This window comes from Thalassophryne amazonica, chromosome 16 (genome assembly GCF_902500255.1).
Source record: "Thalassophryne amazonica chromosome 16, fThaAma1.1, whole genome shotgun sequence".
In the NCBI taxonomy this organism is placed as follows: Eukaryota; Metazoa; Chordata; class Actinopteri; order Batrachoidiformes; family Batrachoididae; genus Thalassophryne; species Thalassophryne amazonica.
In genome coordinates, this window is record NC_047118.1 from 36,407,819 (window position 1) to 36,421,652 (window position 13,834).

Sequence of the window (13,834 nt, forward strand, 5' to 3'; positions counted from 1 at the left end):
CTACAAACCACACAGTTAAAGCGACTTTAAGAGCTGCATTTCGACAGAGAGCTCGTGTGTCATTTTTTTAACATGTGCAGCACAACTGATAAGCATGAAGCTGGAGCGATAAAGGTTCACAACTCACTTCACGTAGAGCGTGTATAAACTATAACAATAATACGAATCATTAAATAACGCGGCGTCAACCGCGAAAAAAAAAAAAAATCAAAGAACGGACGCTTGCAGGAAAAAAAAAAACTGTAGTAAATTAACACCGAATTACGCGGCTTCTTCTTTCATTTCTGCAACGGACGAACTCCAGATCACAGTAACATAAAATTATGTACTCACCAACAGTTCTGTTTGTTTTAAAATAATATAGAAAAATTTCGACAAAAACAAACGTCAATACTGCTCCAAGTTCCACTGAGCCACTTCCTGTTATGGTTCAGACCACGCCCCTCCAAACTAGACGGACCAATGATATTGCTTAATTTTACTTTTGATTATTTTAATTTGATTTGATTTATTTGACAACAAAATACATGTACATAAAAATAATACAGTATATAAAATTACAAAGGATAACACAATAAAGCATAGAACTTACTTCCGTTGTGGTCCTCAGAAAAAAAGCACAGAAAATAATAATTATTATTAATAATAATAACATTATAATAATAATAAGGATAAAATAATAACTAAAAGGAAGACTCTGGCTTCCTGCCACACCCAAAGACATGCAGGTTAGGTGGACTGGACACTTTAAATTGTCCGTAGGTGTACAGGTGTGTGTTTGTTTGTCTACATGTGGCCCTGGGGGTGTATCCCCGCTTCGCAGCCTCCAGCCTCCCCCAATTGATATACGCAGATATAGAACACGGACGGATGGATGGATGGTTCAAGATGAGTGAGAGAGAAATGAAAAATGAGGCTTTAAGCTTAGAACCGTTTGAACCATTGTATCGAAAATTGGTTCAGGAGTCGATGATTCATTTGTGTCGCTCATGACGGCCATCTGCCGGAGAAGTAGCTGTGCTACCACAAAACTGTGAAATGGTTACATAACATTTGTTCATCCATCCATCCATTTTCCACATTTCCCGCTTACTCCTGGTCACGGGGAGTGTGGGAGCTGTAGTCTATGTCAGCGGTCATTGGGCGAGAGACGTTTTACATAATAAAACACAAAGAATTTAAAAACGAAATGAAACAACAAATTCTAAAAAATAGCTCTAAAATACTTCCACAAATAAAGTAATAAATAAATAATATTCAGGTACATTTATTTTTGTTTATTTATAGGTCACAAACTAGACGATATGCATTCTTTGAAAAGTACTCCCTTAGAATATTTCTGTTGCAATTACATTCTGATAATTAGAATCATACTACTAATTTAGTTATGCATTTTGACTCCTCCAAATAATATGGCGCTTATTTGATGAGTACGTTGGCCATTTCTGTACTTGATTTATTACGTCTGAACCCAAAAAATACCGTTCATTTCTAAAACTTTTATTTAGACTAAAAGGTTTTTATTATTATTGTTATTAAAACGTTAGTTGGGTTATTGTGGTACCTATATGTTATTATTCATTAATTCATTCCAGTCTATCACCTATAAAATGTGATATTATAAAAATGTGTATTTTTTTATGTTTATTATTTACCATTAAAGCAAAAATAGTTCATATCAAATGATGTGCGTGTCGATTAGAATTTATAAGATGCTTTAAAAATGATGTATACTGTTAATTTATCTTTTTCTAATTACAATTAATCAACATTACATAAACAACTGAACAGAGTGCAGAAGACAACACCACACAGTTAAAATTTAAACTTGTGGGAGTAAATCTAAACATAAACATGTAATACAGCACAAGCTGTTGTCGTTTTCATTGATTTTTTGCTTTGGAGAGTACTTAATTAAAATAAAACATTTGAACTCCTCTTCTGGTCATGTAAACAAAACTTCTCTGACGTCAAAAATCACGTGTTTACTCCTCCCCAGTGGGAATGAATCTGAACACAGTTTCAATAAGCTGCTGAGCGAGTTCGACACACGGTTTGAAGAGACAACATAACAGAGCATCTTCTTCACACGATATTTGGTAAGACAACAGATATACACTGCTATGTCGATAATAATAAATACTATAATTAAATCAAAGTAGTGGAGAAAACGTTTTCAGAGTCGTTAAAAATATTTTTGTTTTTTTATCCCCCTCGCTCGTTCGCGTAGACGTTCGGAATTTACACTGAAACATTACCGAGGCTTTTACTTCCCAAACGAACACGAGTCGATACTGTCGTTTTGTTTTCTTCAGCTTTAAAGATTAAGATTTGGAATCCTAATTAATACGAAGCCACTATTCCGAGTACGTCTGTCGTTTTGGTGGTGACCTAGAAACACTGTCATATAATCACTGCAAGCTAACAATTTATCCTAAAATTTAAATTCTCTTTAAATCATTACTAATTTGGTTTGTTTATACCAAAATGTGAAGTGTATTTTTTTCAAGTTCTAGCTTCAAAATGGGAGGATTTGCTGCTGTTTTGAGTTTATATCATAATATTTTGTCTTGTTCCAAATGTCTGGTTGTGCATCGAGTGGTTCATATATACAGGTCAGGGGTCAAATACAGATCAGGGGTCACCAGCCCTGACCAGGCACCTTTCCTGTATGTTTTCCAACTCTACCTGCTCCACCCACTGCTAATTTGGTCAGGTGTGTTCAACTAATTAGGTGCTAAACATGCAGGGCAGGTGCACACTCTCACAAGCGCCACTAGTTTAGCTTATGGCGAGCTAAAAGTGGATGCTCTCGTTTTGGCCAAACTTGTAGCCAGTTTCTGGGTATTCTGTGTTAGTACACACCCGCGGCCGACATGCTTGATGAATGCCTGCGCAAAAAGTAGTTCCCAGATAATTGTGATATTTGGCACAAGAACTTGCGTATCGTGTGTTTTTACACCTAAATGTTTGTAAGTCAATACTCACACTCATCCAGCAGCATCTTCTCATGTTGGCGAATTCAGCACCATTTTGCAAACAACCGGAAACTGGGTCAGGTGAAAGTAGTCCGGTGAGCTATCCCACAATGCCAAAATAGCAGAGATGACGCTCCAACGAGAGCTGCACATTGAGCAGGGTGGGGCAGGTGATCTCCAGGACCAGGGGGCCTCATGTGCAAAGACTTGTTTGGATTTCCTACTGAAACATGGCGTACACCAAAACCCAGAAACTGCCGTGAGCATAAAAAGTATCCAGATGTATCAAAGTGTGTGTATGCATGGATCCAAGCACATTCTGTTTGTACAGCTCACTGAATGTGGAAATGAGCGCACATGCACCAAACTCCTCCCTGACCAGTTTCATGTAAATATGCCCTTTGAGCAGGAATTCCCCTCTGTCAGACCAGTCAACATGAACACAGAAAAGAAATTACACTGAGTGCGAGCTACAGATGATGGGAAGGGATAGCACGCATGCGCAGTGTAGCCGGGACACGGAACTGTTGATTTATGTCACGAGATGCACAGTTTGACAGAACATTGGCTGCGCGCGCTGCTAGCTTTTAGCACTGTTAGCTGAGAGTGAGAGAAAGTCACATACTGCCATCGCCACTACGGTGAAGTGGGTGAATTTAAGCTACCATACAAAAGTATTGATGTGGATTCTGATACAGAATTACCGTTTCACATTTGATGGATTTTTATGTTTGATGGATTACTCCGCATCCTGACCGCTGCCTTGGCTCAACGATAAGCCTCCCATCACGCTCCATGCCAACCTCTAGCCTGATGCGCATTGATTGATGTGACTTCATATTTTAACCTTGACAGGTTAACTAAAGTCACCAAAATTAAAGATTAAAGATTTGGCAGTTTATGTATTATCAGGTTTCAAGTTTTGTTTTATGTTTTGGGGATTATGTTTTTTAAATTTAATAGAGTATTTTCAGTTTATTCATCTTACGCTGCTAGCTGTTAGCACTGTTAGCTGAGAGTGAGAGAAAGTTGCGTACCGCCATCGCCACCACCGCTGAAGTGGGTGAATATATGCTACCATACGAAAGTATTGATGTGGATTCTGATACAGAATTACCATTTACAAAGAGTAAAAAAGTAAAAAGCATAGTAACGCAATATTCCAATATGCTAGCCATACGAATGGGAAAACAAGTGCGTCTCAAGTCTGGACTTGAAAGTCTTCTCAGAATCCGACTGCTTTATTGAAGCAGGGAGATCATTCCACAGAACAGAGGCACGATAAGAGAAAGCTCTATGACCCACAGACTTTTTATTCACCCTAGGGACACAAAGTAGTCCTGCATCCTCTGAATGCAAAGCCCGGGATGGCATGTAGGGTTTAACTAGATCAGCTAAGAAGGGAAGTGCTAGTTCGTGAACAATTTTATAGGCTAGTAGCAGAACCTTAAAATCCGATTTCACAGGGACACGAACCCAGTGAAGAATTGCCAGAATGGGTGTAATGTGGTCAAACTTACTGCTTTGTGTCAAAGTCTGGCAGCAGCATTTTGAACCAATTTTGAATGAGTACAGCAATAAGAGTAGAGCAGTGTTTTGTTGTTATGATGTGTTATAAAAACAAACAAAATATTTATATATGCATTTTTTTTTATCTGCAGAGATACAGCCTTGAAAATGGGACGCAGAAAGTCAAAAAGAAAGCCACCCCCAAAGAAAAAAATGACGGGTAACTTGGACACCCAGTTCACATGCCCGTTTTGTAACCACGAAAAATCCTGCGATGTTAAAATGTGAGTTCTGCAAGAAAAAGTGCATTTTTTTTCATAAATAAGAATAAATTAATTGTACCCATTATTGTTTTCTAGGGAACGAACTCGCAACACAGGAATTATATCATGCAGTGTGTGTTTGGAGGAGTTCCAGACTCCTATAACATGTATCCTTTTTAACGCACACGAGCCAGAATCATGTTTGCTAATTATAATTTGTTGCATCTGGTAAAGATTGTTTTTGTCCCCCTTTTTTTTTTTTCTAAAATAGCATGACATATTTTAAATGAACTTTAAAGGTCATTATTTATAAACTGATCATCTCTAGTGATTGATTTCAAATTAGACTGTAACATTTAGACAGTAACATTAAACTGTACTCGTGTGAAGGGCCTTGAGGCAGCATTTTTGTGATTTTGCACTAAAAATACAAATAAAATAAATTGAATTGAGTATCTACCTAAAATCTGGAGTTGTTTCTTTCTCTGTGATTATCTTTAAGGCTTCTGCTGCAGCCGCCTGCAGTTACAGCTTGTTTTGGGCAAGAGGCCTTCTTCATTAAGTGGAAATTGTTGTTCAGTTGTAGAGCAGGTGATTGAACTGGTTCTGCCAGAACACTTTTATTGCTTAAAAAAAATGTCAAGTTTCTTTCAGGTTATTGTCCATCAGCACTGTGAAGGTATTTTTTTTTAAGTATTTGGCAGATTGTCAGTCTTACCGTCGGTTTACGTCTTTGGACTCAAACATGATGTTCCACCAAGACCTGAGAGGGTGCAGGTTTTTATTTCTACTGATTTCATCAGCATCTTCTAAAACCTGGGCAAGATCAAAACATAAGTACCAAGCAGATTCTTATGTGGTCAGTCTCTTCATTGATTGCTGATTAATCAGTAAAGTAAAAAAACAAAAACAAAAAAAAGCCCAGACGCTGTGTTTTACTGAGCAGCTTTGTCAATAGTGCTAAAACCCTAATGCATTATGGGATGAATTTGGACTAGTTTTATTAGGACTATCAGAAGAATGACGTGCTACTATACATATACTGACATTACACCCGGAATGTAGTGTTTTTAATGTTACAGATGGGAGTGATTAATATTCACGACAAACTAGCTTGTGGATTGTTCTTTGTAGTTTGTTCGGTCATGCATTTTAGGAAGTACAAGTCAAATCTGCCCCACCTGTGGTTGCAGTGATAACCTGTGTCCATTTGTTCCTTTATGGAACAAGTTTGAGACCAATAGTTTACAACTTCCAATTGTTGACTCTTGACACAGTTTTCCCATCATCCTGGGAGAGTGTTCTTGATCTGGCCAGCTTTTATGAAAGTGGAAAGAATGGCGTTCTCTCTCATGCTTTGTAGTTATGGCTTTCTGGACATTTTGATGCTCCAGAGTGCCTCAGTGCAGTGTTTTCTGTGAAATGCCCCTTAACCTCATATCCACAGATCTGTCAGAGCCTGTCGACGTTTACAGTGATTGGATCGATGCCTGTGAAGCAGCCAATCAGTAGCCACGTCTTCCTTGAGTCATCTTTTCACCGTTTGCCACCTCTGTGATTGATTGGGTCGAGTGGCTCCTGTTTTGACAAAAATGTCCCAGCCTGCCTACCTCTTTATTAAAAAAAAAAAAAAAAAATCAAGTCTTTTTGTGGACAATCTACTTGTCCTTCTCTGTGCATAACATTCTTCATTCCTTGTCCAACATCTTTGTTGTTAAAGTTATGTAGTGCACATCACATTCCTCACTTTTGTGGAACCCTTAGTCCTTCCACATTTCTGTTCTTTCTGAACTGCTAGTTGTTAATGGTTTGTGGTCCAGTAAAATTTTCACTTTGGTTATTTTTGTTTTTTCTGGTCCAACCATTTTTATGTTGTAGTTAACATCTTAGAGTATAGTTGTATTTTTGAGATTACAGTAACGAGAAAGTGAAACCAGAACCTTTGTTTTTCATGTGTTTTATTGCACAAATGTCATAATCAGTGAAATGCTTATAGAAAAAAGTTAGCAAGATGTAAGCCAACACAGCGAAACATCATTGTACATCATTGAAACTCAGTGTTACTTCATTCAGAATATTGAAGGGCAGTAATTGTAACATATGGAAATTAATGCAATGTAATAAAAAAAATGGAATTTCAATAAAAGGAATGTGTTCAGTCATTTGGACTGTTTTGTTTGCAGGCTGTTCTACACTAGATGGCACACTTTTGCTACTCAAACTACAATGTGTTTGTTCTGTGATGTAATTTAAGTTTGTATCAACTCAAACATGGGGTTTCTAAACCGTATATTCTTAAAGTATGTGTATCATTTCACAATTCAAAGGCAAGAACCTTTTCTGTCTTTATCCATTTCTACCCTCTGGTTTGTCCAAAACTGAACATTGTTACAAGTGGCATTAATAAATTTACATTCAAGACATCGGGTGGGTTAACGGCATGCTGCAGAGTTTAAAAACAAGCTCACCTTCATAGTTAGGTTTCAAAGTGGCATTTTCTTGAAGCAGCTACTTTTTTTTTGGTTTTGCCATTTCATGCACACAAAGTGAAACCAGTTTTAAGTGCAAATATAGTAACAGAATAAAAGCCAAAGTTCTGTGCAACACAAGGTAACACCAAATCTATAAAGGAACAGAAGCGCAAAAAACAAAAACATAGCAGTAGAAAACAACCCCCACTACTCACCAATTTTACTTAAGTTTCAAATGGTGTCATCACATAATCCTATCACAACATCTACATTTGGCCTTTAACTTATCAGATCCTTGGACCAAACCTGAGAGCCCTCTACACATTTTTAAACCATCTTAAGAGTTTCAGAAAAACTGCACACAAGCCGCGTTAATTATACTGCATTTGATAAAATCACTGCAAATAATGGCTGATGATTAAGTTGCAACATTTGTCATTGCATGTTATATCAAATTTGTATTGTAACTTCTGTTTTTTTTTTCTGCACTGCAGATGGTCACCTGACTGAGTCTAATCTGCTTGAGGTTTTTCTCCTGAAATTGAAGGGGGGGGGGGGGGGGAACCCCACTGAGGGTCTTTCTCACTGTCACCAATGTGCTTACTCATTGGCAACAGTGGGTGGTAGGGGTCGGTAAAGTCTAGACCTGGAGTCACCAACCCTGCTAATAGACACCACTGGTCCTGTGTATTTACAATGTGTACCTGCTGCAGACATAACTGATTAGTTAAGTCTGATGTTTCTGAGCCCTTGACTGGGTGAGCACACCATTAGCTGTGGGTGGAGCAGGAGTAGTTGGAAAAGATGCAGGGCAGGTGATCTCTTCGAGCAGGGTTGGTGACCCCCCGGTCTAGACCTTACTCGTGGATAGTGCTTGGAGGTAACTTATGTTAGGATTTGGTGTTGTGTGTTTGGTGTACAAAGAAGTGGAATTCACTAGGAAATATCACACCACCACCAGAGGGCGTAATTCCTGCTTTGTTACTGGGGAAACGTTAACTCAGACTTTTCTATTTGATGTTATTCTTCACAAGTTCCACCATAAACATTATCCAGCACATTGCTGCCAAAAATGCTAAAAAGCTTAAAATCTAATGAAACATTAATGCACTTCTTGTACTTTCCTGTTTCTTCAATTAAGAGACACATCTGAAGAGTGTCTGTTATTCATACAAAAGCAACACAGTAAGCCTGGAGGCAACATGCTCATTTTGTGCATCGAACACCCCAAGGTTAAAAATGCAATTTCGAGCTCCGACTTGGCCCTTTTGCTTTACATCGCGTGTAGCATAGCCCTGCAGAAAGTTGCTTTATCAGGTGCTTTTGAAGCTAAAAGTCCTCCTGGATCATGCACCCAGGTCATTTAGGTGACCTGGAGCTGTTGGTGTCATCTCCAATAGTAGATCCCAGAACCTGTGAAGTGCCAACGTGGATGGAGACTCTGGCTCCAGTAGGGTCACAGGTCAATAGCACCAATGCGGTCACTTGTGTCCTTTCATGGACCTTTCAAATTATACTTTGTCAGTGTTCATACTGAGTTATAACAACAGGGTGGCAAGGGACATCAAAAGTATTTAAAAAGTAGCTAAAATAAATAGGAAAGATTAATAAGCAGTAGTAAAATTCATGTCGCACAGAAAAAAAAGTTGGGCATTTAAATTATTTAGACTTAAGGTCACCAAGATATTTTTTCTTTCAGTCGTGGAAAGATAAACATTAAATTCCTTGGAGTAAAAAGGCAAAAATATTTAGAAAAGGATGTGATATGAGGACGAGGATGACGTCAGTCAGTGTTAAATAACAGTCTGGGAGTAGATTTGTTTGTCAGACAGTTGTGGCTGTTTGTCTGAAGTTAAGCGAAGAGGCAGTGGGGACAGAGTAGGTGTGTGTCTTTAGTCAGAGTATTGGTGGTAACCATCAAATTCCGCCTCGTTCCCATTGTCGTAGTAGGCCTCGGTGGGGTTGGTGCAGTACTTGTTGTCATAGACTTGGCGGGGGAGGCCATAGGTAGTCATGCCTTGCTGGGAAGCCACTTTGTTGGTGCCCATCTGCAGAGAGATGGTGGTGGTGTCACAGTTCTCCAGCTCCAGCTTCTTGTCAAAGATGTGCCTTCTTGTTCCAGGAGCCGTCATGCCAGACTGAGACAGGACACCAAGAGACCGGTTACTCACTTTGTCGAAGCTTTGAGAGAACAAAATGGCCCACAAACCAATGCTTACCTGGCTGGCTCCCTTGTTGGTGCCCATCTGCAGGCTGATAGTCGATTGGTCCTTCGGATTGTCCATGCCCATCTTGGCATCATAAAGATGGCGACGTGTACCATAGGAGGTCATGCCCTTTTGGCTGGCAAGTTTGTTGGTGCCCATCTAGAAATGAAATGAGGGAGAAAAACAAATTCTACAGATTAGGCACATGAATCTCATCATTGACAACGATCCGATATTTTATTTTTATTTATTTTATTTATTTATATAGCGCCAAATCACAACAAACAGTTGTGATTTGCTTCACCTCGATACACTACCAGCGATACGATACGATTCACCCCTGTTCCAATTTCGATGTGATTTGATATGTATTTGATGGCAATTCAATTCCTCACAATGCAATATGATTAATGATGGGTACTGATACGATTTTATCGATATCGATGCCATTATCGATTCCGCTTATTGATCCAATTCTTTAACGATTCCCTTATCAATACCTCTTGTGAAATTTTCTGTGTACTAAAAGAAGGCTTTACAGGTTTTCTATGTTAACATTTTATTGAGGCTTAAAGTACATAAATATGAAACTGGCCACTGAATCCTTGATCTCTGGACAGACATAAAAATAAACAAAATCTGTAGTTTTTGTCAAAAGCATTTCCTTTCAGATAATGGCACAAATGTAACTCCATAGACCCTGAGCTGAGCTCTTGCAGCCGGCGGTGCTGCACGTCAGGATGTATTCATAAGAAACAGAGAAAAAAAAAAGAAAAAAAAAAACAGGTTTGTTCGGTTGTATGTATTATAACTGTTGGGAAAAGTGTAGGTACACACAACTACCACAACAGGGGGCGCAAATGAACGGACAATGGAGTAGGTCAAATAACAACACTTTACTGTTGTGAATGTGCACAACAAATACAACAGATTACAACAATAGACCAGAGTCAATTCACAAAGGTGTCGTGTGGGCAGGCTCGAAGATAGGAGACGCCTGTCCAAAGCAGAACCGGAACCACACGATTTCCTCCACCACCAGACCCCGGGAATACTGGAGCCGCCAAGTCCCGAACTCCCAGGTGGCCACTGCCTCCGCGTGTCGGACCTGGTACTGCTGGCGAGGAACAAAAAACAATTAAATGTGGGCGCGTTTGCACCCAGCAATCCGCACGGCAGGAAAGCTACCTCCACCTCTCGTTGGAAAAAGAGTCTGCTATCACTCACAAAAATCACAAAAGGTTACTGTCAAGCAGTCAGCTGAGAATATTACCTTCCAGGTAGAACGATATCTCGGCAAAGAGGTGGAGATGACGTCTTGCCGATATACCGATGCTGATCAGATGAGTGGTAACAGCTGTCATAGGTGATGAGTGTCAGCTGTCACCCCGGCTGCTCCTGTGAGGCGGCAGCGCCCTCTGGTGCCTGGAGCCCGCACTCCAGGCAGGGTGCCCTCTGGTGGTGGTGGGCCAGCAGTACCTCCTCTTCAGCGGCCCACACAACAATAACGTTTGGAAAGATGTGTCATTTGAATTAAAACGGTGATTCACTCTGAAGTTATTCATTCAGACTGAAATCTGTGCAGCTCTTTGGAGCTGCGTACTTAGTCCCACAAAACAGAGGATATCATTATTATTATTTCCTTTACCTGATGGACAACTTCGGGCTGAGCTCCTCACACCGGCTGGTGCTTACGCCAGAGAACCATTGCCTAAAAATCCGGTGTGGAACGCAGGATGATTCTCGTTTCTTGCCCGCAACAAGACAAGAGTCCCAGTTCGTGACTTTCATCAGCACAAAGCTGACTCACGACTGACATCTTTAAATGGCTTTGAGAAGGGTTAATGAAGACATTGCGGACCTGCCACTGGAAGCGAAGCAGATAACCAGAGAACAGCGGGTCGAAGTGCTGCTTCGTTGCTTCAAGCAGCCCCACTGCAGTCTGCAATCAATGTAGAGAAATGATCATTTCCCGATAAACACCCTCAAAAACAACGGCTGCTCTGGTGTCCCGAACTGAAGGACTGATAAGGGAATCGTTAAGCAAAAAAGGCTATTGATGTCATCATTTTAGTCGTGGTAGAAATGTGCTTTCTAGCTTCCATCCGTGGTGCATGCAGTGTGCATCAGGGGTGGGGGATCAATGCAAGAAAGCAGCGAGCGATGCAGCACGATTCAACCCGTCAAATGAGTTAATGCACTCGCACACGTAGATACCGATTCGTATCGATTAATCTCCACATGCCTACTACAGATGGATGCCCATTCAACATGACACCAGTCACAGACTGCTCCCTCCTTATACGTTTCCTCTCTAACATAGTTTTCTTTATAAAATAAGACAAGTTGAGAGGAACCGGCAAGAACAAATTCAATAAGATGTTTCTACTGTCAAGTAAGACTTGTGTGCTGTTCTTCTAACCTGCAGGCCGATAATGTTACGTCCCTCTCTGAGCTTCTCTGGAGCGAAGCGGCGCTGCTGTTTTTCAGCGTACTTCACTCCTACGTCACAACTGGAGTGGAAACCTTTGGACTTGGCCTGAAACACACAAGTGGTTGAGACAAAAAGGAAAATGATGGTAATAAGATGATTTTTTTAAGCCCATGTTGATTTAATTATACTAATACTGTTGCCATATTGCAGTTTGGTTTTTTTTGGACCCGCAGTCTACACAACAACAGCACTACCACATGGGAATGCTGATGACTTATCTATTGTAAAATATGAGCAGAGTAGACCATGTCCTTCTTGATTTATGGTTTGGTGAACAGATTATGATTTACAGAAAAGACACACCTGAAATGGCTTGCCCCCTCCCTTCTTATTTCAATATTCTTTATGTGATTTATGTGCTAGTCACAGCCAGTGGAGGGCACACTTCTGATAATCCCATAACAGATAATTAGCGAAGATAACGTTTTCTTTATCGGATTATCTTTTTAGATAACTTTAAAAACCATTATCGGACCAATTATCTTCCAATTAATCTTTGTCGGATAACTTTTAAACAGATAAACAAAGCTGAACAGCGACAACCATTTTTAAAATTAGTTTAGCACTCACCTGTTAAAAGTTTTGTAACAGACACACAGCCATAACCTTTGAAAATAGAAGACAGCCGCTTGTATAAAAAGCATCTCAATCATGTGCAGACAAAAGAGAAACAGCCCCAAAAGAAAAAAAAAATTTCCTTTAACACCATACCAAAAAGCTGCCGATATCACCTAAGGCATCCAGAGGCATATGTTTTTAACTTATGGTTCAAATTTTAACCAAACAAATTTTGGACAAGTTATTTAAAATTACTGTCATGTCTGAGTTTTATTAAGTGAAAATATCAGATATATGTTTTAGTTTTAAAGTAATGTGCTAATTTTTAAGGTTTTGTGAGCACATCCTGTGACCCGTAATGCATTTTGGGTAGGATGATGTAATCTCAGTACATCACGACAGGACAAATGCATTTCAGACACTCTGTTCAGGCTTCACAGACAACAGCATTAAACTCTAGTGCCTAAAACTCTCTTGAATATATTCTCTGCGTTTATAGATGTTGGTTTTATTTGCGTTAGTTAAATTCCACGCATTTTAAATGTAGCAGACAGGGATTACTGTATCTGGAATTTTGTTTTCAAGGTCTCTACTGCCATCTACTGGTCAGTAGTGTTCACTAAGCGTGTGGGAACCAGTAGATAGCAGTGTTCTATTTATTTTGACCCCGGTTATGTCAAATGATTGTCAAATCAACTTTTTGGCTTTGCAAATGGCTTTTTTGTGTGCAATGAATGTATACATTATACAAGTTTCACTTTTTTAATGGAATTATAACCTTATTTATTTTTCAAATTCTCCCATTTTTTTGCATCCAGCCTTATTTCCTTTAGAAATTTCCTTGACAAATAATATCAGTCTATTAGGACGTCAGGTTATGTGTATATATTTTCCAACTTATTCACACTGATGAAACTTTTCATTTTCTGCCTGAAAGCTTATTAGATGAGTGTGTTCAGGGCTCCGTTTGTTTACAAAATACACACACGTTACAGACCTTGAAATCCAACAGCAGGGATTGATATTATCAGGAAAGCAGTGCTTAATGTGAAACACCTGACTTGAATAAGCCTAAAGAGACAAGGCTAAAGCAGTTCCATAAAGGCCGAGCCACGTGCACGTAATCAAACTAATTCAAGACAGGTTCAGCGAGTCAGTCTAATTGCGTGTACACGCCATTCATAAGCAGCCCATGAGGTCGAACACAGATCAACTGGCTTCACAATGGCAAAATGTCACACCAAAGAGTGAGCAGCAATGTTCACTGCCTCAGAGCAGCATTCATCATGGAGACCTATGAGGAATTTAAACATCTAATAATAAAAAGAGGTAACGCAGCAGCAATAAATAAACT

The 13,834-nt window shown here is 39.5% G+C and overlaps 2 protein-coding genes across 3 annotated transcripts in view; one reads left to right on the forward strand and one right to left on the reverse strand.

The window, feature by feature from the left end:
* The first annotated feature begins 2,002 nt into the window (after positions 1-2,002).
* On the forward strand, positions 2,003-6,912 carry elof1 (ELF1 homolog, elongation factor 1). Its single transcript, XM_034191035.1, has 4 exons — positions 2,003-2,099; positions 4,640-4,771; positions 4,847-4,917; positions 6,198-6,912. The coding sequence occupies exons 2-4, from the start codon at positions 4,656-4,658 to the stop codon at positions 6,260-6,262; spliced, it is 252 nt and encodes an 83-aa protein (XP_034046926.1). The 5' UTR covers positions 2,003-2,099; positions 4,640-4,655; the 3' UTR covers positions 6,263-6,912.
* Positions 6,696-13,834, reverse strand: part of LOC117528403 (TLC domain-containing protein 4-B-like) — a 124,087-nt gene continuing 116,948 nt past the window's right edge. For both annotated transcript variants that reach the window (XM_034191031.1, XM_034191032.1), the window contains 3 exons: positions 11,851-11,967; positions 9,441-9,587; positions 6,696-9,359 (listed from right to left, as the gene is read on the reverse strand). In XM_034191031.1, the coding sequence (XP_034046922.1) occupies positions 9,114-9,359; positions 9,441-9,587; positions 11,851-11,967 (510 nt within the window). In that variant the 3' untranslated portion in view covers positions 6,696-9,113. The remainder of the gene's footprint in view (positions 9,360-9,440; positions 9,588-11,850; positions 11,968-13,834) is intronic.

Bases quoted from the DNA above. Each gene is read 5' to 3' on its own strand.
- elof1 (XM_034191035.1), top strand. From the start codon at position 4,656: ATGGGACGCAGAAAGTCAAAAAGAAAGCCACCCCCAAAGAAAAAAATG. The intron at 4,772-4,846 runs GTGAGTTCTGCA...ATTGTTTTCTAG, and splicing joins AAATCCTGCGATGTTAAAAT to GGAACGAACTCGCAACACAG. The intron at 4,918-6,197 runs GTATCCTTTTTA...TCATATCCACAG, and splicing joins GTTCCAGACTCCTATAACAT to ATCTGTCAGAGCCTGTCGAC.